Source organism: Etheostoma spectabile, unplaced genomic scaffold (assembly GCF_008692095.1).
Source record: "Etheostoma spectabile isolate EspeVRDwgs_2016 unplaced genomic scaffold, UIUC_Espe_1.0 scaffold00008886, whole genome shotgun sequence".
Classification (NCBI taxonomy): domain Eukaryota; kingdom Metazoa; phylum Chordata; class Actinopteri; order Perciformes; family Percidae; genus Etheostoma; species Etheostoma spectabile.
This window is the reverse complement of record NW_022603635.1, coordinates 12,501-36,237: the sequence shown is the minus strand read 5'-3', so window position 1 is coordinate 36,237 and position 23,737 is coordinate 12,501. Positions and strand designations below refer to the sequence as shown.

Sequence of the window (23,737 nt, the reverse complement as noted above, 5' to 3'; positions counted from 1 at the left end):
TAGTTAATAAATCCTACATTGTGATTTCTGGATGTTTTTTTAGATTATGTCTCTCCCAGTGGACATGTCTCTCACAGTGGACATGTCTCTCACAGTGGACATGTCTCTCACAGTGGACATGCACCTACGAGGACATCAGACCCTCCATGGTTTCTAAGTGGGAGAACTTGCAAAATAGCAGCGTGTTAAATACTGATTATACTCACTGTATATATAAATATAGATAAATAACACAGTACAGTACAATGCTTCATACGTTAAATTCAGAGAACTATGAATGACTTCTGATATAATTCAAGATTAAAAGTTTTAAATGAAAACAGTAATTTAATAAAGATTCATGCAGGTCAAAGGTCAACATCCTCACCTCTCCAGAGATCTGTAGGCACAACAAGGAAGGAAGGAAGGAAGGAAGGAAGCAAGCAAGGAAGGAAGGAAGGAAGGAAGGAAGGAAGCAAGAAGGAAGGAAGCGAGGAAGCAGAGGAAGGAAGGAAGGAAGGAATGAAGTGAAGCAGGAGGCAGGAAAGGAAGGATAAGGCAAGCCAAGGAAGGAAGGAGGGGAAGGAAGGCGGAGCAAAAAGAAAGGAAGCGAGGAAGCAAGGAAGGAAGGAAGGAAGGAAGGAAGCAAGCAAGGAAGGAAGGAAGAAAGGAAGCAAAGAAGGAAGGAAGAAAGGAAGGAAGGAAGGAAGGAAGGAAGGAAGCAAGGAAGGAAGGAAGGAAGGAAGGAAGGATGGAAGGAAGAAGGGAAGAAAAAGAAACAAACAGAAAGTAAGAAAGAAGCAGCGAGTGTTAGAGCTGAAGGTCTAATGAAGCAAGCAGTTAAGACATTTCAAAATAAAGTGTCAGTTAGTGGAGATTTGATTTCAAAATAAAGTGTCAGTTAGTGGAGATTTGATTTCAAAATAAAGTGTCAGTTAGTGGAGATTTGATTTCAAAATAAAGTGTCAGTTAGTGGAGATTTGATTTCAAAATAAAGTGTCAGTTAGTGGAGATTTGATTTCAAAATAAAGTGTCATTTAGTGGAGATTTGATTTCAAAATAAAGTGTCCATTGTTGGAGATTTCTTTTCAAATTAAAGGCACAACTTCATAAAATGACACGTAAATAATAAATAATAATTCTGAAACGCTGAGTTTCTTACAACAACCAATTAGAACCAATCAGAACCAATCAGAACCAATTAGAAACAATCAGAACCAATCAGAACCAATTAGAAACAATCAGAACCAATCAGAACAAATTAGAACAAATCAGAACCAATTAGAACCAATTAGAACCAATCAGAACCAATTAGAACCAATTAGAACCAATCAGAACCAATTAGAACCAATTAGAACCAATTAGAACCAATCTGAACCAATCACGATGTATACACACGTTAATAATGGTCGTGATGCTTAGTTACCCCCGGCAACACAGCGAAGATAATACCCATGATGCAGTGTGGTTTCAGATGTCATACCTGTACTCTCCGAAGGTCTCGTCTTTCATTGGCCGAGCCTCAGAGTCCACTTCCTTCTCTTCCTTGTCCTTCACTGGAAAACCACAACAACAACAACAACAACAACAAGTTATTAACTAGAAAATTCCGCAGAAATGTTATCAGTGTGCCTGCTATTGGGGCCATCAACACACACACACACAATGGAAACATCAGTTAGGAGTCAGTTGGTCAACATGGCCGCCAGGGAACAGGGTCATGATAGGTGTGTGTGTCTGAGCCGTTTTCAATGTGTTGTATTGGCAGTTGGTTCCCTAGAGTGAACACGTTAAGTCTGATAGACTCCAGAGTTACACGTCTGCGATCGGCACAAGATTTCCTACATTTTGACCAGAAATTATGCCTGAAGAATTAAAACTGTAGGAGAGAGAGACATTTGTTTGTTTCAGAGCATCGTCCTGCAGCCCCCCCCTCTGTCCTCTCAGTAGCAGAACCTGTTGCTATGGTGATTTACTCAGAGTACGGGCCAGAGTCTTTCTTTCATTGTCTATATCTGCAGTTGGTGAGCCTAGCGCATAAGGTTTTAGTCCGATAGACTCCATAGTTACATGTCTGCGACCGGCACAAGATTCTCTACATTTTGACCAACTATGATGTCTAAAGAGTTAAAACTGGAGGAGAGAGAGACATTTGTTTGGGAGAAAAAATCATTGAATCGGACTCCAGCTGCATGTTTTTGTCATAGTTTCTGTCGACAGTTGGTCGATCACAGCCAACAATTTAAGTCCGATAGTCTCCATAGTTACATGTCTGCGACCGGAACAAGATTCCCTACATTTTGACCAATAATGAAGTCTGAAGAGTTAAAACTGGAGGAGAGAGAGCAATTTGTTCGGGAAACTTCCAGAGATCCGTACCGCAGCCCCCCACTCTGTCCCCCACTCTAGCTCTGAACATTCACCACATACACACACATTGGAAAATCTGAGACGGTCTGAAAATGGGACGGAACGTCAACTGTGATTTGGGAGAAACCGTGCTTGATATCTGAACGCCCATTCAGCTCAATAAAGCCCAAAGTCTTGTCTTTGGTTTAAACTTTCAATCACGTTTCTACGTTAAAGTATGGCGACACAGCACGGTCCCAAAGAGGGGGGGTTTGGAGCGATGTTGAGAGATTTCCCGAACATTTCCCATTCAAATCAATGAGAAAATGTTGCCATTTTTTTGCCGATTTCGGTAAAACCGCGCGGCAAATCTCTTAGAAAAATCATAGCACACCATTCCCGATCATTACCCACATGTCGGTGTAATGTGGTGCGCGTGTTGGCAACGCTTTGGGACTAGTAGCGGGACGAAAATGTGGCGGAAGAAGGAGAAGAATAAGTATGGGCAATAATAGTCAGTGTGCCAATGTGCTGCATAACACACTGAATAACTTAATAACTCACACAATATACACAACACAACTACACACTCACAATGTACACACCTACCCTATCACAATATACACAACTACACTCTCACAATATACACAACACAACTACACAATCACAATATACACCACTACACTCTCACAATATACACACCTACCCTCTCACAATATACACAACTACACACTCACAATATACACAACTACACACTCAGAATATACACAACACAACTACACACTCACAATATACACAGCTACACTCTCACAATATACAAAAAACAACTACACAATCACAATATACACAACACAACTACACAATCACAATATACACAAATACACTCTCACAATATACACAAATACACTCTCACAATATACACAACTACACTCTCACAATATACACAACTACACTCTCACAATATACACAACACAACTACACAATCACAATATACACCACTACACTCTCACAATATACACACCTACCCTCTCACAATATACACAACTACACACTCACAATATACACAACTACACACTCAGAATATACACAACACAACTACACACTCACAATATACACAGCTACACTCTCACAATATACAAAAAACAACTACACAATCACAATATACACAACACAACTACACAATCACAATATACACAAATACACTCTCACAATATACACAAATACACTCTCACAATATACACAACTACACTCTCACAATATACACAACTACACTCTCACAATATACACAACACAACTACACTCTCACAATATACACAACTACACTCACAATATACACAACTACACTCTCACAATATACACAACTACACTCTCACAATATACACCACTACACTCTCACAATATACACAACTACACACTCACAATATACACAACTACACTCTCACAATATACACAACACAACTACACTCTCACAATATACACAACTACACTCTCACAATATACACAACACAACTACACTCTCACAATATACACACTACACTCTCCAAATTACACAACTACACTCTCACAATATACACAACTACACTCACAATATACACAACTACACTCTCACAATATACACAACTACACTCTCACAATATACACAACTACACTCTCACAATATACACAACTACACTCTCACAATATACACAACTACACTCTCACAATATACACAACTACACTCACACAATATACACAACTACACTCTCACAATATACACAACTACACTCTCACAATATACACAACTACACTCTCACAATATACACAACTACACTCACAATATACACAACTACACTCTCACAATATACACAACTACACTCTCACAATATACACAACACAACTACACTCTCACAATATACACAACACAACTACACACTCACAATATACACAACTACACTCTCACAATATACACAACACAACTACACAATCACAATATACACAAATACACTCTCACAATATACACAACTACACTCACAATATACACAACTACACTCTCACAATATACACAACTACACTCACAATATACACAACTACACTCTCACAATATACACAACACAACTACACATCACAATATAGACCACTACACTCTCACAATATACACACTACACTCTCACATATAACCACTACCTCTCTCACAATACACAACTACACTCTCACAATACACACTACACTCTCACAATAGACACAACACAACTACACAATCACAATATACACAACTACACTCTCACAATATACACACACAACTACACTTTCACAATATACAAACTAACACTCTCACAATATACCCAACACAACTACACTCTCACAATATACACAACTACACTCTCACAATATACACAACTACACTCTCACAATATACACAACTACACTCTCACAATATACACCACTACACTCTCACAATATACACAACACAACTACACAATCACAATATACACAACTACACTCTCACAATATACACAACTACACTCTCACAATATACACAACTACACTCTCACAATATACACAACTACACTCTCACAATATACACAACTACACTCTCACAATATACACAACTACACTCTCACAATATACACAACTACACTCTCACAATATACACAACTACACTCTCACAATATACACAACTACACTCACAATATACACAACTACACTCTCACAATATACACAACTACACTCACAATATACACAACTACACTCTCACAATATACACAACACAACTACACAATCACAATATAGACCACTACACTCTCACAATAAACACCACTACACTTTCACAATATACAAAACTACACTCTCACAATATACACAACACAACTACACAATCACAATATACACAACTACATTCTCACAATAAACACCACTACACTTTCACAATATACAAAACTACACTCTCACAATATACACAACACAACTACACTCTCACAATATACACAACTACACTCTCACAATATACACAACTACACTCTCACAATATACACCACTACACTCTCACAATATACACAACACAACTACACAATCACAATATACACAACTACACTCTCACAATATACACAACTACACTCTCACAATATACACAACTACACTCTCACAATATACACAACTACACTCTCACAATATACACAACTACACTCTCACAATATACACAACTACACTCTCATAATATACAAAACTACACACTCACAATATACACAACTACACTCTCACAATATACACAACTACACTCTCACAATATACACAACTACACTCTCACAATATACACAACTACACTCTCACAATATACACAACACAACTACACAATCACAATATACACAAATACACTCTCACAATGTACACCACTACACTCTCACAATATAGACAACACAACTACACAATCACAATATACACAAATACACTCTCACAATGTACACCACTACACTCTCACAATATACACAACACAACTACACAATCACAATATACACAAATACACTCTCACAATATACACCCCTAGACTCTCACAATATACACAACAAACTACACACACAATATACACAACTACACTCTCACAATATACACAACACAACTACACTCTCACAATGTACACAACACAACTACACACTCACAATATACACCACTACACTCTCACAATATACACAACTACACTCTCACAATATCCACAACTACACTCTTACAATATACACAACTACACTCTCACAATATACACCACTACACTCACAATATACACAACTACACTCTCACAATATACACAACTACACTCTCACAATATACACAACTACACTCTCACAATATACACAACTACACTCTCACAATATACACCACTACACTCTCACAATATACACAACTACACTCTCACAATATACACAACTACACTCTCACAATATACACAACTACACTCTCACAATATACACAACTACACTCTCACAATATACACAACTACACTCTCACAATATACACAACTACACTCTCACAATATACACAACTACACTCTCAAAATATACACAACTACACTCTCACAATATACACAACTACACTCTCACAATATCCACAACAACACTCTTACAATATACACAACTACACTCTCACAATATACACCACTACTCTCTCACAATATACACAACTACACTCTCACAATATACACCACTATACTCTCACAATATTACCACTACACTCTCACAATATACACAGCTACACTCTCACAATATACACAACTACACTCTCAAGATATACACAACTACCCCTAATCCTTCACTGGAAAACAACAACAACAACATTAGGACATTAATGACTTAATAACTCTAACATTATACAGAACTACACTCTCACAATATACACAACACAACTACACTCTCACAATATACACAACTACACACTCACAATATACATACCTTCACTCTCACAATATACACACCTACCCTATCACAATATACAGACCTCAACCACACACTCATAATATGCACACCCCAAATAGTGTGTAGTTGTGTAACCTGTGTATTTGCCCCCACCCCGGCTGTGTTTCAGGAGAAAGAGGGTGTAAGTGTGTAGTTGTGTGACCTACGTACTTGACCCTCTGGCTGCGTTTCAGGAGAAAGAGGGTGTAAGTGTGTAGTTGTGTGACCTACGTACTTGACCCTCTGGCTGCGTTTCAGGAGAAAGAGGGTGTAAGTGTGTAGTTGTGTGACCTACGTACTTGACCCTCTGGCTGCGTTTCAGGAGAAAGAGGGTGTAAGTGTGTAGTTGTGTGACCTACGTACTTGACCCTCTGGCTGCGTTTCAGGAGACAGAGGGTGTAAGTGTGTAGTTGTGTGTGTAGTTGTGTAGTTGTGTCACGTGTGTATTTGCCCTCCCCGGCTGCGTTTCAGAAGACAGAGGGTTTAAGTGTGTAGTTGTGTAGTTGTGTAGTTGTGTTACCTGCGTACTTGCCCCCCCGGCTGCGTTTCAGGAGACAGAGGACGAGCAGGATGAGAAGCAGCAACACGATGGCGCTGATCAGACCGATCAACCAGCCCTGAGTGGAGAACCCCCCCGGCATCACCGACGGCCCTGAGGGACAGACACATTAGGACATTAGGACAGAGACATTAGGACATTAGGACAGAGACAGAGACATTAGGACAGAGACAGAGACATTAGGACAGAGACATTAAGACATTAGGAAAGAGACAGAGACATTAGGACAGAGATATTAGGACATTAGGACAGAGACAGAGACATTAGGACAGAGACATTAGGACAGATACATTAGGACATTAGGACAGAGACATTAGGACATTAGGACAGAGACAGAGACATTAGGACAGATACATTAGGACATTAGGACAGAGACATTAGGACAGAGACAGAGACATTAAGACATTAGGAAAGAGACAGAGACATTAGGACAGAGACATTAGGACAGAGACAGAGACATTAGGACAGAGACATTAGGACAGATACATTAGGACAGATACATTAGGACATTAGGACAGAGACATTAGGACAGAGACAGAGACATTAGGACAGAGACAGAGACATTAGGACAGAGACATTAAGACATTAGGAAAGAGACATCAGGGTAGAAATTATAGAGCGGTGTGGACCTGCTCTATCTGTAGATTATAGAGCGGTCTAGACCTGCTCTATCTGTAGATTATAGAGAGGTCTAGACCTGCTCTATCTGTAGATTATAGAGAAGTCTAGACCTCCTCTATCTGTAAATTATAGAGCGGTCTAGACCTGCTCTATCTTTAAATTATAGAGTGTTCTAGACCTGCTCTATCTGCAGATTATAGAGCGGTCTAGACCTGCTCTATCTGTAGATTATAGAGCGGTCTAGACCTACTCTATCTGTTAATTATAGAGAGGTCTAGACCTGCTCTATCTGTTAATTATAGAAAGGTCTAGACCTGCTCTATCTGTTAATTATAGAGAGGTCTAGACCTGCTCTATCTGTAAATTATAGAGAGGTCTAGACCTGCTCTATCTGTAAATTATAGAGAGGTCTAGACCTGCTCTATCTGTAAATTATAGAGAGGTCTAGACCTGCTCTATCTGTAAATTATAGAGTGGTCTAGACCTGCTCTATCTGTAAATTCTAGAGCGGTCTAGACCTGCTCTATCTGTAGATTATAGAGCGGTCTAGACCTGCTCCATCTGTAGATTATAGAGAGGTCTAGACCTGCTCTAACTGTAAAGTGTCTCGAGATAACTCTTCTTATGAACTGTTACTATAAATTATATTGAATTGGAGACAAACCGATGACTGCAGCTCCTACAGGAGTCCTCTGCTTTCTAATAATAATAATAATAATAATAATAATAATAATAATAATAATAATAATAATGATAATAATGATAATAATGATAATAATGTGTCTACCTGGGCCGATGGTCCACGTCACATCTTCCCACTGCGTGGTGTTCCCGTGTCGGACCATCAGGTGGTACTGAGACCCTGGTTGGAGGCCTGTCAGCCAATAGGAGCCCTGCGTGGAGTTCACCACCTCTGACTCCTCCCACTGAGCCCCGGCTGCAACACACACACACACACACACACACACACACACACACACACACACACACACACACACAGACACACACATGGAGACAAGCACGCACAATACGTCGACATGCAAAGTTTTTAATTGCTCTAATATCTGTGTTAATTATTATGAATTATTAATGTAAGAGCTGCTCTCTTACGAGTCTTGCGGAGGAAGCGGATGACGAAGCCGTGGTTCCTCTCTCTCTCCCCAGGAACCCAGCTCAGGTTCAGGGACGTGTTGCTGGAAACGATGGTGATGTTGGACGGAGGGACTGGAAGAGACAGGAAACAGGAAGTAACACAGGAAGTAACACGGAGACAGGAAATAGGAAGTAACACAGAGACAGGAAACAGGAAGTATCACAGAGACAGAAAACAGGAAGTAACACAGAGACAGGAAACAGGAAGTAAAACTGTGGGGGTGTGACGGTGAAACAGGAAGTAAAGCTGTGGGGGTGTGACGGTGCTGGGTCACCTCCATCCAGCAGGGTGGCCCCCCTTCGGGTGATGGGCGGTCCATCTCCCGCGGACGTTCGTGCGATCACGTTGAAGACGTAATGTCTGCTCGGGTCCAGAGAGTCCAACTCCATGTGAGTCATACTTGGATCGCTGAACATCTGTATCTGCAGCTCGGTCTCTGTCTCTGCACAGGAGACACAAACCACACAGACTCAGATCATACGTCTCTGCACAGGAGACAGACTCAGATCATACGTCTCTGCACAGGAGACACAAACCACACAGACTCAGATCATACGTCTCTGAACAGGAGACACACTCAGATCATACGTCTCTGCACAGGAGACACAAACCACACAGACTCAGATCATACGTCTCTGAACAAGAGACAGACTCAGATCATACGTCTCTGAACAAGAGACAGACTCAGATCATACGTCTCTGCACAGGAGACACAAACTCAGCTTCTGACCCACTTAAAGTACCATGGTGACAGATCACCATGGTGACAGGTGACGATGAACGATGACTACTTCAGGAGAACTTGAAGATTATTTTTGTGTTGAGTTCAGGAGAACTGGGAGATTATGTCTGTGTTGAGTTCATGGACACCATTCTGATCACACATCGGCTCCAGCTCATCTCTGCTGTAGTCTCGTATATTTGTCTGTTGTCCAGCGCTATGTCTCCATACGTTGCTCTGATTGGTTGTTGACCTGATCAGTCCAGAAGCGTTTTGGTCCACAACCACGGATAACGTCCCTTGGATCTCCAGATGTGGTCTGGCACTTTCAGACTACAGAGTACAGGTACTTGAATCTCCCCCCCTCACCCCCCGTCCTTTCTAAAAGATTCAAACTCACCCTGTCGATATTGCACCACATATCCCAGCAGGACCCCGTTAGTCTCTTCTGGAGGAGTCCAGTACAGGATCAGGGATTTATCGGAAGGACTCTCGAAACTCAGCGATGCAGGAGGACCCGGTGCTACACACACACACACACACACACACACACACACACACACACACACACACACACACACACACACCAGTTAGCATATCTTCAATAAGTACATATCCCCCACATGGGCAGAGCCAGATGTTTCAAAAATTCGGGCCACAGCCCAACCCTTGGGGCCATGCTTCATGTAGCAGCTTTCTGAGCTATAACTATAACTGTCTGAGGTAACATAATGCCGAAAACCATTTGGGATAGCATTAGTAGGGTAAGGGTTAGGGGTTAGGGTTAGTAGGGTCAGGGTTAGGGTTAGGGGTTAGGGTTAGTAGGGATAGGGTTAGTAGGGTCAGGGTTAGTAGAGTTAGGGTTAGTAGGGTTAGGGTTAGTAGGGTTAGGGTTAGTAGGGTCAGGGTTAGTAGAGTTAGGGTTAGTAGGGTTAGGGTTAGTAGAGTTAGGGTTAGTAGGGTTAGGGTTAGTAGGGTCAGGGTTAGTAGGGTTAGGGTTAGTAGGGTCAGGGTTAGTAGGGTCAGGGTTAGTAGGGTCAGGGTTAGTAGGGTCAGGGTTAGTAGGGTTAGGGTTAGTAGGGTCAGGGTTAGGAGTTAGGGTTAGTAGGGTCAGGGTTAACATAATGCCTTAAATCCTTTGGGAAAGACATGCTAGCTGCTGAATAAAATACTCGTCCTGCAGAAATGACATTCTGTTTTATGAAATCGTTCTACAACTATCTTCATGGTCACGGTTTTGGGGCTTTTGAGAAAAGATTCTTGCTGGGGGCTCCAGACCTCCCAGATCTCCCAGAACCCTGTTGTCTTGGACTCACCTCCCTCAGGGGTACTAAAGCTGTGTGGGGGGGTGGGAGGACCCTCTCCTTTGCTGTTGAAGGCTGTGAGGGACAGCTCGTAGCGAGAGTACAGCTGCAGCCCCAAGACCTCCTGTGAGGTCTTCAAGCCGTGGACCACCACCATCCGACTCTCCATGTTCCTGTCCATCCCCCTCTCTGACTTCTCCTCTTTCTCTCTGTCCTGGTGCAGGTTCCCCAGAGACCTGCGGCCCCGACCCCCACGTGGCCCCAGCCTCCGGATGTAGATCTGATGGAGGCCCAGAATAAACCGAAGGTTATTATGTGTGAGTGGGACGGAAACGTTCAGCGGTGATCCAGAATGAAAGGCGGCACTTTTTCTCTTTTGCTTATTTAACCCTCTGAGCCCTGAGGCCATGTTTACAGTTTAATGTCCGTCTGATTTATTTTATAAGAACTTGTAAAACATCAACCCTGTTGTCCACAGACAAGATGTCAACATAATTTTTTTTAGGACAAACTGGGTTATTAGAATATTTGTGTTGCAGTGAGGTCACTTGATGTTAAAAATGGTTGTAGGACCTTAAAGATAAATAAATAAATAAAACGGAACATGAATCTTCCAGATATGTATTGATATCACAGACAGATAAGTAATAAATAAAACACTTCTCATATGTCTTGGGAGTCACACTGTGAAGAAATAATCATCATAACTTATACAGATGACAGAATACATTTTTTCAAAGAAAGTCTAGACAATTTTGCTCTCATGACATTTACTTATGCCAATAATAACATAATAATGTCATATTTATTGATATTACACCCACAGCAATGCTACACAAGCAAATATGTGTCTAAATAGTGCGCCTCTAGGCCTTCCATAGAGCCTATTGGTCGTTTTGTCCCTTCTGAGGCTGACGTTGTCTCCCATATATGGGCATAATGGGGCCTTTATTTCCGGGAACAACAGAGAGGAGAGACGGAGCAGCGAGCTAGCGGCAGAAATGAGCCAAAACGCGATGAATTATGGACATAAAGTGGATCAATCTTGGATATAACAGTATGGATTTAAAGCCCAAAGAGGCTGAAGTTCCAGGCTGGATAGAAAATCCCCTGTAGAGGCTAGAAAGACCCGGAAAAGTCCTCCGGGACCGCAAACTTATCAGGATTTAAACGCAACCGGTGGTAAGTCAATAGCTTGTATGGTTTAAAAATGATTAAACTATTTTTATGTGTATATAGATGCTCTCAGGACTGTGCACCAGGTCCCCCCCCCCTTCTTGTTTTCAGCATTATCTATACTTTATATTTTTATATTTTATATTTGTAATGTATGTTGTGTTGACACTATAAAGGTTTTCCTTCAGTCTCGTTGCACAGGTACTGCACTTGTGTGTAATGACAATAAAGATATTTTATTCTATTCTATTCTATAAAATGGCTGCAGACATAAAACATGAATGTAAAAACTACTCATATCTCACAAAACTATATGCTTTTAAAAATGCTTACAAGTGGCCACATGGTGGTGCCATGTGCACAAGTTATCATTCTCTTAATGTTCTTTTACATGGTACCACAGGTATTCCTCCACAGAATACTCTCTGTGTGAATGTGTTTCTGGATGTACAGCGGTCCTACGTGTACCTTGTATCCCAGCAGCTGACCGCGGACGTTCTGGGCTTCGATCCACTCGACTCGGACCGTGCTGTTTGTCACGGTCGTCGTGACTCCGGTCGGCGCTTCCTCCGGCTCTGAGAGAGAGAGAAGAAACAAAATCATTATTTAAATGAAGAAACATGTTGCATTTCTTTTATTTCTGGGACTGCTACTACTCTATCCCAGTTTAAACCTGATCCTTTATTATGCCTCATATCATAGACCACTGTGCTGGTCTACGAGCTGACGGCCTAGGGTGAGGTTCATCTGCCCCGATAATAATAATAATGGATCCTTTATTATAAGCCAGCTCTCATGTCAGCCCGTCGGCCCAAACTGAGACTCAAAGCACTCCTCCTCATGGTGGAAATCCATCACTCCGCCTTCAGACGGGTGACAGAGAGAAAACCACTGAGAACACCTCGTTTCTACCAGGAACCAGATCACAGCGAGACAGCATCCAAATGCCTGTCTCTGTCATTGAATTTGACATTTCTGCAGAATGTGATACACTCTCTGGTGTGAGAGGGGAACACTGTTCTCTTTTATTTTCATCACTCACTTCTTGTACCTGAAAGGTCTCCGAGTATGTGCTGCTGTGTATGAAGAGAACAATCAGCCTCTACATAGAGTCCTACAGACACATTTAGTCTGAAGGGATTCTCTTCTGGGCCATGAAGAAGAAAGCAGGAGGAATCTGGTGATACCAGACTAACGACCAGTCTTAGACTGATCCTGGTCTGGTGATACCAGACTAGTGACCAGTTTTAGACTGATCCTGGTCTGGTGATACCAGACTAGTGACCAGTTTTAGACTGATCTTGGTCTGGTGATACCAGACTAGTGACCAGTCTTAGACTGATCCTGGTCTGGTAATACCAGACAAAGTATTTGTGTAGACAATGGGAGGGAGATCTTCTTTTGGGTGATGCCTGGTGTGAGACTATATGTGCTGCCATTCCAATGTTAATTGAAAGAGTCAGATGATGTGTTTGCTGTAGATTTATTGTTCTTCATGGGAAGATAACATCACTATGACTCTGTGTTCCAACTGAACTTCCCTGGCTGTGGAATAACTGATCCACCGAGTACCTTCCTCTCCAGAGTGTCCGATCTCCGGCTCCGGTGCCGGTCCTTCTCCCAGAGAATTAACAGCCTGGACTTTGATCTCAAACGGCGTGTAGGTCCCTGTGTCGTTGACCATGAACGGCGGACTGGTTACATCCTGGTGGTTCCAGTGTACCCCATCAGCCCTCCGCCAGAACACCTTGTACAGGAAGCCGTGGCTGTTGTGGAAGCGCTTGTCCATCTCCTGGAGAGACATGCAGGAACATCAAACATTAAATGGAGTTTTGATGGAAGTCGAAGTCCATGATTCCAGACCGAGTACTCACATCCCAGGTGATGACCAGAGTCTTTGGGTCAGTGGACTCACTGCGGACCCCCGTTGGGTTACTGTCAGGAACTACAGGACGGAGACAGGGAACAGCACAGATCACACTGTATTCCATTCTATCTTTTCCATTCATCCATTATATTCCATTCTATTCTATTCCATTCTATTCTATTCCATTCTATTCTATTCTATTCTATTCTATTCTATTCTATTCTATTCTATTCCATTCTATTCTATTCTATTCTATTCTATTCTATTCTACTAATCTTGTATCTTATCTTTATCTATATACTCAGCAGTGTTGAAGACTCATGGACCCCGGACCAGTGTGGGAATCAAACCTACGACCACCTAACCAAAGGTTCCAGGGGTCCCAGTGGGCGTGTCTTACCGCCGGGCGGCGTGTCGTACGCTGTTGAGGGCGCGCTGGCGTCGCTGGCGCCCAGCGCGTTGACGGCGATGACCCTGAAGCGATAGGTGCAGAACCGATGGAGGGTGAGCTCTACGTGGTGGAACCCCCCAGGGACTCTTCTCCACTCCTCCCAGCGCGCCGCCCCCGCCGCCGCATGGCGCTCCTCCCGCGCCTCCACCACGAACTCTGGGACACAGGAAATACTTCCTGTCACACGTTACTACTTCCTGTCACATGTTAGTACCAGGTAATACTACTTCCTGTCACATGTTACTACTTCCTGTCACATGTTACTACTTCCTGTCACATGTTAGGACCAGGTAATACTACTTCCTGTCACACGTTACTACTTCCTGTCACATGTTAGTACCAGGTAATACTACTTCCTGGCACATGTTACTACTTCCTGTCACATGTTAGGACCAGGTAATACTACTTCCTGTCACATGTTACTACTTCCTGTCACATGTTAGGACCAGGTAATACTACTTCCTGTCACATGTTAGGACCAGGTAATACTACTTCCTGTCACATGTTAGGAGTGTGTGTGTGAGAGTGTGTGTGTGTGTTTGTGTTTGAGTGTAAGTGTGTGTGTATGTGTGTGTGTGTGTGTGTGTGTGTGCATGCGTGCGTGTATGTGTGTGTGTGTGTGTGTGTGTGCGTGCGTGTGTGCGTGCGTGCGTGTGTGCGTGCGAATGTGTGTGTGTGTGTGTGTGTGTGTCTGTGTGTGTGTGTGTGTCCGTGCGTGCGTGCGTGCGAATGTGTGTGTGTGTGTGTGTGTGTGTGTGTGTGTGTGTGTGTGTGTGTGTGTGTGTGTGTGTGTACCTATGACCGGGCTGTTGTGTGGGTTTTCCTGGGGTCCATCTCAGAGTGAGGTGGTGGTCCTCAATATCAGACAGAGACAGATTCGTAGGGGGGTCCGGCCGGGCTGGGGGTCGACACAAAAACTGTTACACACAGACACACATACACACACACACACATTCACACATACACACACACACACACACACACACACACACGGTGACCTACCGACCACAGTGATGGAGCCGCTGGCCTCCACGTGGTCCAGGTGAGTGATGACCTCACAGGAGTAAACCCCGCCATCGTCTGATTGGACGTCTGTCACCTTTAAGGTGCCATTCCCAAAGATGGTGTGTCTAAATACACACACACACACACACACACACACACACATACACACACAGACACAGACACACACACACACACAGACAGACACACACACAACTAGTTAATGACAACATACAAAGCACCCTGTTAAACTGTGAAAAGGAAGTTATTAAACCAGAAGGTGAACACTTCAGAGGGACAGATAATCTCTGGGACATGGATGGACAGTCTTATCTCTGGGACAGAAATGGACACACTAATCTCTGGGACATGAATGGACGGACTAATTTCTGGGACATGAACGGACATACTAATCTCTGGGACGAGAAATGGACAGACTAGTCTCTGGGACATGAATGGACAGACTAATCTCTGAGACATGAATGGACGGACTATTTTCTGAAACATGGGTGGACAGACTAATCTCTTGGAGACATGAATGGACGGACTAATCTCTTGGAGACATATCGCGTGCAATGCGTTTACTTGTCATCTGGAGATGATTCCTGGACTTCCTGTCCGTCTTTTCTCCATCTGATCTGGACCTTGATCAGACGGGGGTCTTTGTAGAAGCCGCAGTCCAGCAGAGTGCTGCGTCCTCTGAGGACATGAACATCCTGGGGGCTTGCCACAATCACCGTCCGGTCTAACAGGAGGACAGGAGGAGAGGACAAGAGGAGAAGAGGAAAGGACAGGAGGACAAGAGGACAGGACAGGAGGAAAAGACAGGAGGACAGGGGGACAAAGGGGGACAGGAGGAGAAGACAGGAGGACAAGAGGAGAGGAAAGGAGGAGAGGACAGGACGACAGGTTAGTCTCAATGTCCTCCAAATGAGACAAGCTGATCAAAAGACATCGTGTCCTGGATTTGTATTTCATTTTTCATCAACCTATAGAAAAATAGTTTTATAGACCCAGAGGACACTAGAGGTACGAATCAAATCAAATGTCTCTCATCAGTCAACCCTTGTGTTGTCTCCCGGGTCAAAAAGGGGCAATAAAATTGACATTTTTGTCCCTTTTTCAGACTTTTTTTCCACTACCTCTAGTTTTATACTTTTTGGAAGCCATGGTCAATAACCCTCATTTAAATAGAAAAATATTCCTAATATTTGGGTTAAAAAGCAGAAAGGAGGAATTATTTTGACTAATAGTGAAGATCAAAACAATGAAAGAGCGTTGGGAGGAATCCATTTTATGGGAATTTGGTTAAAAAGAAACTGAGATTTCAGATAGAGACATTTTTAAAGGAGGACACAGGACGGATAATGTTAGAACCTATAGAGGACGGTTGGACTGGTTCAGGGCTCTAAGCTCCAGGACATCCTGACAACATGAATGAGAATACTGGTCCATGTGAAGGTTAGACATGACAAGGGGACACAACTGTCCTCTTGTCTCAAAGATTGACTGACTTCCTTTCAGGTATGGGTCGTCGAAATGCTATCCATAATACAGATGGAGAAACTCCGCACTGGCCAAATGGACCCTTTTTTTCGTTCCTGGAACCCGTTTTTGATTTACTTTGAAAAAGCTAAATTACAGTAACCTATCATGTTTCTGTATTAACAACCCTTCCTCCTGCTTCTGTATTGTATTGAATATGACTGTAGAGAACTGGCTATAGCTACATCTGAGCCCTGTTTGTTTGTTTGTTGATCGGTTTAATTTGAAAATGTAAATAAAATATGAAAAAAAAAAAAAGATTGACTGACTGAGGACTTCCAGGTAAGCCGTGATGGAGATGTTGGTGAGTGGGACGGAGCAGGTGTAGGCGCCGCTGTCCTCGAGGCTGGCGCCGGACAGTTTGATGGTCCCGTCCGTCTGCAGTGAGACACGAGGGTCAGACAGCAGAGGGACATTGTCCTCCCCCTCCCTGCAGAGGACACACACAAGCAGTCATCAGACAGTGAATATAGAGATATTATATAATAATAATGTACTGTCCAACATGTCTCTCACCATGTCCAACATTTCTCTCACAATGTCCAACATGTCTCTCACCATGTCCAACATTTCTCTCACAATGTCCAACATGTCTCTCACAATGTCCAACATGTCTCTTACCATGTCCAACATGTCTCTCACCATGTCTAATATGTCTCTGACCATGTCCAACATGTCTCTCACCATGTCCAACATGTCTCTCGCCATGTCCAACATGTCTCTCACCATGTGACGTGCGGTCTCGGCGAGCCGAAGGATTCACAGCGCAGCAGGATGTCTCCACCCTCGATGACCCGGTACACAACACCGTCAGAGGACAGGATCTGAGGTGGAAGCTCTGAGACACACACACACACACACACACACACACACACACACACACACACACACACAATATTAAATGTCAACACACATTAACATTAAATTAATGATCTAATCTGACAGGCTGATTTACTTTTCCTGGTTTTCCTTTTCTTGCCTCCATGGTGCAGTACTAATATTAATTGTTGTGTTTGGGTTATTTTTCCCTTTCTTTGGCCTCCTTGTGTTTTAGTCTCAGTTTTCTCTGTGGTCTTGTGTTACTGGTCCTGTCTTGTGTTCCCTCATGTCTGTTTTTTCTACTTCCTGTTTTATTTTGATAGTGTAGTTTCCTGTCTTGTCTAGTCTTGTCTAGCTTTGTGTTGTGTCTGTCTGATTGTCCTGCCCCGCCCTAATGTGGTTCGCCTGACGTCTCACCTGTTCCCCGTTACCTCGTTACCTCTTGTTTAACCCCTGTGTTCCCTTTGGCCGTTTCTCAATACCACGTAAGCAAAGAACGCACTTGTGTTCGGGATTCACTTTTAATTGAAAGCACAAAAGAAACGTTAAAATAGGAATTAAAATTATAGATGGACTGGGTAAAGTTAGCCACTGCCGTCGGTACTTTACCGAGAGGCAGAAGAGGAGCCTGGGACAGGATGAGGAGGATAGAGGAGGACGGATATATATATATATATATATATATATATATATATATATATATATATATATATATATATATATATATATATATATATATATATATATATAATATATATACAATTTTTTGATATGATTTTCTGTTGTTGTTGTTGCCTATATTCAAAATCTACACAGCGGATTTCTCGCCTTAAAACATCTTAAAAATGAATTTATTGATTTAATATTAGACGTAAATTGTGAAACTCTGTGTACCGGAAGCCAGACGCGCTTTACACCCGAATTGAATGCTGGGATACCGGCCCGGCCAAGTCCACACAAGTTACCATCCGATGTTTCCTCGGTAAAATGGGCGTGTCAAGATCACTTCCGGGGATTTAACTGTTCTTGGCGAAATGCTAACTTGTGTATTGGGTCAGAACTTTGGCCAAAACATGACGTCTCACAAGAACACAGGAACACAGGAACACAGGAACACAAGGAACACAAGAACACAAGGACACAGGAACACAGGAACACAAGGACACAGGAACACAGGAACACAGGAACACAAGAACACAAGAACACAGGAACACAAGAACACAGGAACACAAGAACACAAGAACACAGGAACACAAGAACACAGGAACACAAGAACACAAGAACACAGGAACACAAGAACACAGGAACACAAGAACACAAGAACACAGGAACACAAGAACACAGGAACACAGGAACACAGGAACACAAGAACACAAGAACACAAGAACACAGGAACACAGGAACACACGTCCATAGAAGAACACAGATTGAGAAACGCCCTTTGTTTCTTGTCTGGTCCTTCCGGTTAGTCTGCCTGCTGGTTCCTCGTCTTCCTGGGAGTTCCCGTCCCTGTGACCAGCGTCCCTGTGACCAGCGTCCCTGTGACCAGCGTCCCTGTGAGTCCCCCCTGCCTGTTTTTTGTCCTGTCTGTTCCTCCCCCTTTTTCTCCCTGGACCCCTGTGGATTTTGTGTTTAGGAGTTTTTGGACTGTCTGTTCCCTGGTGTGTTCTGTTCGTTGTTTGGGACAATAAATGATCTGCCTTCGCCTGCCTACTCTACGTTTGGGTCTTCCTTCATGCTGTACCATGACAAATAACAATAGTATTAATAATAAAAACTGAAACATGCTCCATTTATGAAGATTATTAGTATAATTATTACAATTTCTTTATCTGAAAGCTAAGCATGTATCTGCAGGTGTGTGGGAGTGTACCTGCAGGTGTGTATCTGCAGGTGTGTGGGCGTGTATCTGCAGGTGTGTGGGTGTGTATCTGCAGGTGTGTACCTGCAGGTGTGTCTCTGCAGGTGTGTGGGCGTGTCTCTGCAGGTGTGTGGGTGTGTATCTGCAGGTGTGTATCTGCAGGTGTGTCTCTGCAGGTGTGTGGGTGTGTGTCTGCAGGTGTGTGGGTGTGTATCTGCAGGTGTGTACCTGCAGGTGTGTCTCTGCAGGTGTGTGGGTGTGTATCTGCAGGTGTGTGGGCGTGTATCTGCAGTTGTGTCTCTGCAGGTGTGTGGGCGTGTATCTGCAGGTGTGTATCTGCAGGTGTGTCTCTGCAGGTGTGTGGGTGTGTGTCTGCAGGTGTGTGGGTGTGTATCTGCAGGTGTGTCTCTGCAGGTGTGTGGGTGTGTATCTGCAGGTGTGTATCTGCAGGTGTGTCTCTGCAGGTGTGTGGGTGTGTGTCTGCAGGTGTGTGGGCGTGTATCTGCAGGTGTGTCTCTGCAGGTGTGTGGGTGTGTCTCTGCAGGTGTGTCTCTGCAGGTGTGTGGGTGTGTCTCTGCAGGTGTGTGGATGGGTGTCTGCAGGTGTGTGGGCGTGTCTCTGCAGGTGTGTCTCTGCAGGTGTGTGGGCGTGTCTCAGCAGGTGTGTGGGCGTGTCTCTGCAGGTGTGTCTCTTCAGGTGTGTGGGCATGTATCTGCAGGTGTGTGGGCGTGTCTCTGCAGGTGTGTGGGCGTGTATCTGCAGGTGTGTGGGCGTATCTCTGCAGGTGTGTGGGCGTGTCTCTGCAGGTGTGTATCTGCAGGTGTGTGGGTGTGTATCTGCAGGTGTGTGGGTGTGTATCTGCAGGTGTGTGGGCGTGTATCTGCAGGTGTGTGGGCGTGTATCTGCAGGTGTGTGGGTGTGTATCTGCAGGTGTGTGGGAGTGTACCTGCAGGTGTGTATCTGCAGGTGTGTGGGCGTGTATCTGCAGGTGTGTGGGAGTGTACCTGCAGGTGCGTATCTGCAGGTGTGTGGGCTTATCTCTGCAGGTGTGTGGGCGTGTCTCTGCAGGTGTGTATCTGCAGGTGTGTCTCTGCAGGTGTGTGGGCGTGTCTCAGAAGGTGTGTGGGCGTGTCTCTGCAGGTGTGTCTCTGCAGGTGTGTGGGCATGTATCTGCAGGTGTGTGGGCGTGTCTCTGCAGGTGTGTCTCTGCAGGTGTGTGGGTGTGTATCCGCAGGTGTGTGGGCGTGTATCTGCAGGTGTGTGGGCGTATCTCTGCAGGTGTGTGGGCGTGTATCTGCAGGTGTGTGGGTGTGTATCTGCAGGTGTGTGGGCGTGTATCTGCAGGTGTGTGGGCGTGTATCTGCAGGTGTGTGGGTGTGTATCTGCAGGTGTGTGGGAGTGTACCTGCAGGTGTGTATCTGCAGGTGTGTGGGCGTGTATCTGCAGGTGTGTGGGAGTGTACCTGCAGGTGCGTATCTGCAGGTGTGTGGGCTTATCTCTGCAGGTGTGTGGGCGTGTCTCTGCAGGTGTGTATCTGCAGGTGTGTCTCTGCAGGTGTGTGGGCGTGTCTCAGAAGGTGTGTGGGCGTGTCTCTGCAGGTGTGTCTCTGCAGGTGTGTGGGCGTGTCTCAGAAGGTGTGTGGGCGTGTCTCTGCAGGTGTGTGGGCATGTATCTGCAGGTGTGTGGGCGTGTCTCTGCAGGTGTGTCTCTGCAGGTGTGTGGGCGTGTATCCGCAGGTGTGTGGGCATGTATCTGCAGGTGTGTGGGCGTATCTCTGCAGGTGTGTGGGCGTGTCTCTGCAGGTGTGTATCTACAGGTGTGTGGGTGTGTATCTGCAGGTGTGTGGGTGTGTATCTGCAGGTGTGTGGGCGTGTATCTGCAGGTGTGTGGGCGTGTATCTGCAGGTGTGTGGGAGTGTACCTGCAGGTGTGTATCTGCAGGTGTGTGGGCGTGTATCTGCAGGTGTGTGGGAGTGTACCTGCAGGTGTGTATCTGCAGGTGTGTGGGCTTATCTCTGCAGGTGTGTGGGCGTGTCTCTGCAGGTGTGTCTCTGCAGGTGTGTGGGCGTGTCTCTGCAGGTGTGTGCGTATCTCTGCAGGTGAGTCTCTGCAGGTGTGTGGGTATGTCTCTGCAGGTGTGTGGGTGTGTATCTGCAGGTGTGTGCGTATCTCTGCAGGTGTGTGGGCATGTCCCTGCAGGTGTGTGGGCTTATCTCTGCAGGTGTGTGGGCGTGTCTCTGTAGGTGAGTCTCTGCAGGTGTGTGGGCGTGTCTCTGCAGGTGTGTGGGCGTGTCTCTGTAGGTGAGTCTCTGCAGGTGTGTGGGCGTGTCTCTGCAGGTGTGTGCGTATCTCTGCAGGTGAGTCTCTGCAGGTGTGTGGGTGTGTATCTGCAGGTGTGTGCGTATCTCTGCAGGTGTGTGGGCATGTCTCTGCAGGTGTGTGGACTTATCTCTGCAGGTGTGTGGGGGTGTCTCTGCAGGTTTGTGTGCATGTCTCTGCAGGTGTGTGTGCGTGTATCTGCAGGTGTGTGTGCATTAGAGGCTGACATTTTTTCGGGAATCCCGCGGGTCACGGGATTCCCGTGGGATTCCTGCAGGATGGGAGTCATATTTACTATTAATCACGGGATTTGGACGGTACGGGATGAATGGTTAACGGGAGCAGACGGGAGCGGGAATCAACCGATAGCAAAGACGACAAAAAAATCTAAATGCACCTAAATGAAAAAAAAAGTAAATGCACCATTTTGTAGTTTCCTTTTAATACGCCTACAATGTAACGCAATTAAAAACTAACTACACGACCCAGCCGTCCCAGAAGCCATCGGTGCTTTTTAGTAGTTCAAAGAGCAGCGATGGAGGAGCTAACAGCCGCGGAGATGTCGATGTGGCAAAAAATGATTTACAGCGCAAAGTCAAAAGTAATGACATGTCTATTAAGTTCCCAGAACTGGTCGGAAAGTCTGAAATATTAATGAAGTTTATGAGAGTAGAAGGTGACGTGATAGCACGATGTACACTGCTTGTAAGACATGCTTAGTACTAGTCAAGTACGCCAGGGATTCAGGAAAAAAATAAATGGGAGCGGTCCAGGAGCGTGAGTCAGTTTAAACAGGAGAGGGATGGGATTAGTTTTTAAACTTTGGTCTGGGAGTGGGACGGGACAAGATGTCTTTCTATGGGAGTGGGACGGGACAGGAGTGAAAATCCACTCCCGTGTCATCCTCTAGTGTGCATGTCTCTGCAGGTGTGTCTCTGCAGGTGTGTGTGCGTGGTACTGCAGGTGTGTCTCTGCAGGTGTGTGTGCGTGGAACTGCAGGTGTGTGTGCTTGTCTCTGCAGGTGTGTCTCTGCAGGTGTGTGTGAATGTCTCTGCAGGTGTGTCTCTGCAGGTGTGTGTGCGTGGTACTGCAGGTGTGTCTCTGCAGGTGTGTGTGCGTGGAACTGCAGGTGTGTGTGCTTGTCTCTGCAGGTGTGTCTCTGCAGGTGTGTGTGAATGTCTCTGCAGGTGTGTCTCTGCAGGTGTGTGTGCGTGGTACTGCAGGTGTGTGTGCGTGTCTCTGCAGGTGTGTCTCTGCAGGTGTGTGTGCGTGTATCTGCAGGTGTGTGTGCGTGTCTCTGCAGGTGTGTGTGCATGTCTCTGCAGGTGTGTGTGCATGTATCTACAGGTGTGTATCTGCAGGTGTGTGTGCGTGGTACTGCAGGTGTGTCTCAGCAGGTGTGTGTGCGTGTCTCTGCAGGTGTGTGGGCGTGTATCTGCAGGTGTGTGTGCGTGTCTCTGCAGGTGTGTGTGTGTGTATCTGCAGGTGTGTGTGTGTGTATCTGCAGGTGTGTGAGCGTGTATATGCAGGTGTGTTGGCGTGGGACCTGTACTCACCCACGACGTAGAGGTGGGTGTTCAGCAGGACGGAGCCG

General features: G+C 44.7%; 1 protein-coding gene across 1 annotated transcript in view; it reads right to left on the bottom strand.

Annotated features, from left to right (window-relative positions):
• Positions 1 to 339: 339 nt before the first annotated feature.
• Positions 340 to 23,737, bottom strand: part of LOC116678957 (neural cell adhesion molecule L1-like) — a gene marked incomplete at its 5' end in the record, with an annotated part of 35,200 nt that continues 11,802 nt past the window's right edge. Inside the window, 19 exon segments of the mRNA XM_032508696.1 lie at positions 340 to 379; positions 1,463 to 1,535; positions 7,267 to 7,398; positions 8,714 to 8,863; positions 9,037 to 9,150; positions 9,354 to 9,521; positions 10,201 to 10,323; positions 11,117 to 11,384; positions 12,749 to 12,855; positions 13,853 to 14,072; positions 14,155 to 14,225; positions 14,548 to 14,754; positions 15,394 to 15,418; positions 15,420 to 15,496; positions 15,601 to 15,728; positions 16,186 to 16,345; positions 17,415 to 17,575; positions 17,872 to 17,983; positions 23,700 to 23,737. The exon segment at positions 23,700 to 23,737 is cut by the window's right edge and continues 106 nt beyond it. Of these exon segments, the coding sequence (XP_032364587.1) occupies positions 364 to 379; positions 1,463 to 1,535; positions 7,267 to 7,398; positions 8,714 to 8,863; positions 9,037 to 9,150; positions 9,354 to 9,521; positions 10,201 to 10,323; positions 11,117 to 11,384; positions 12,749 to 12,855; positions 13,853 to 14,072; positions 14,155 to 14,225; positions 14,548 to 14,754; positions 15,394 to 15,418; positions 15,420 to 15,496; positions 15,601 to 15,728; positions 16,186 to 16,345; positions 17,415 to 17,575; positions 17,872 to 17,983; positions 23,700 to 23,737 (2,350 nt within the window).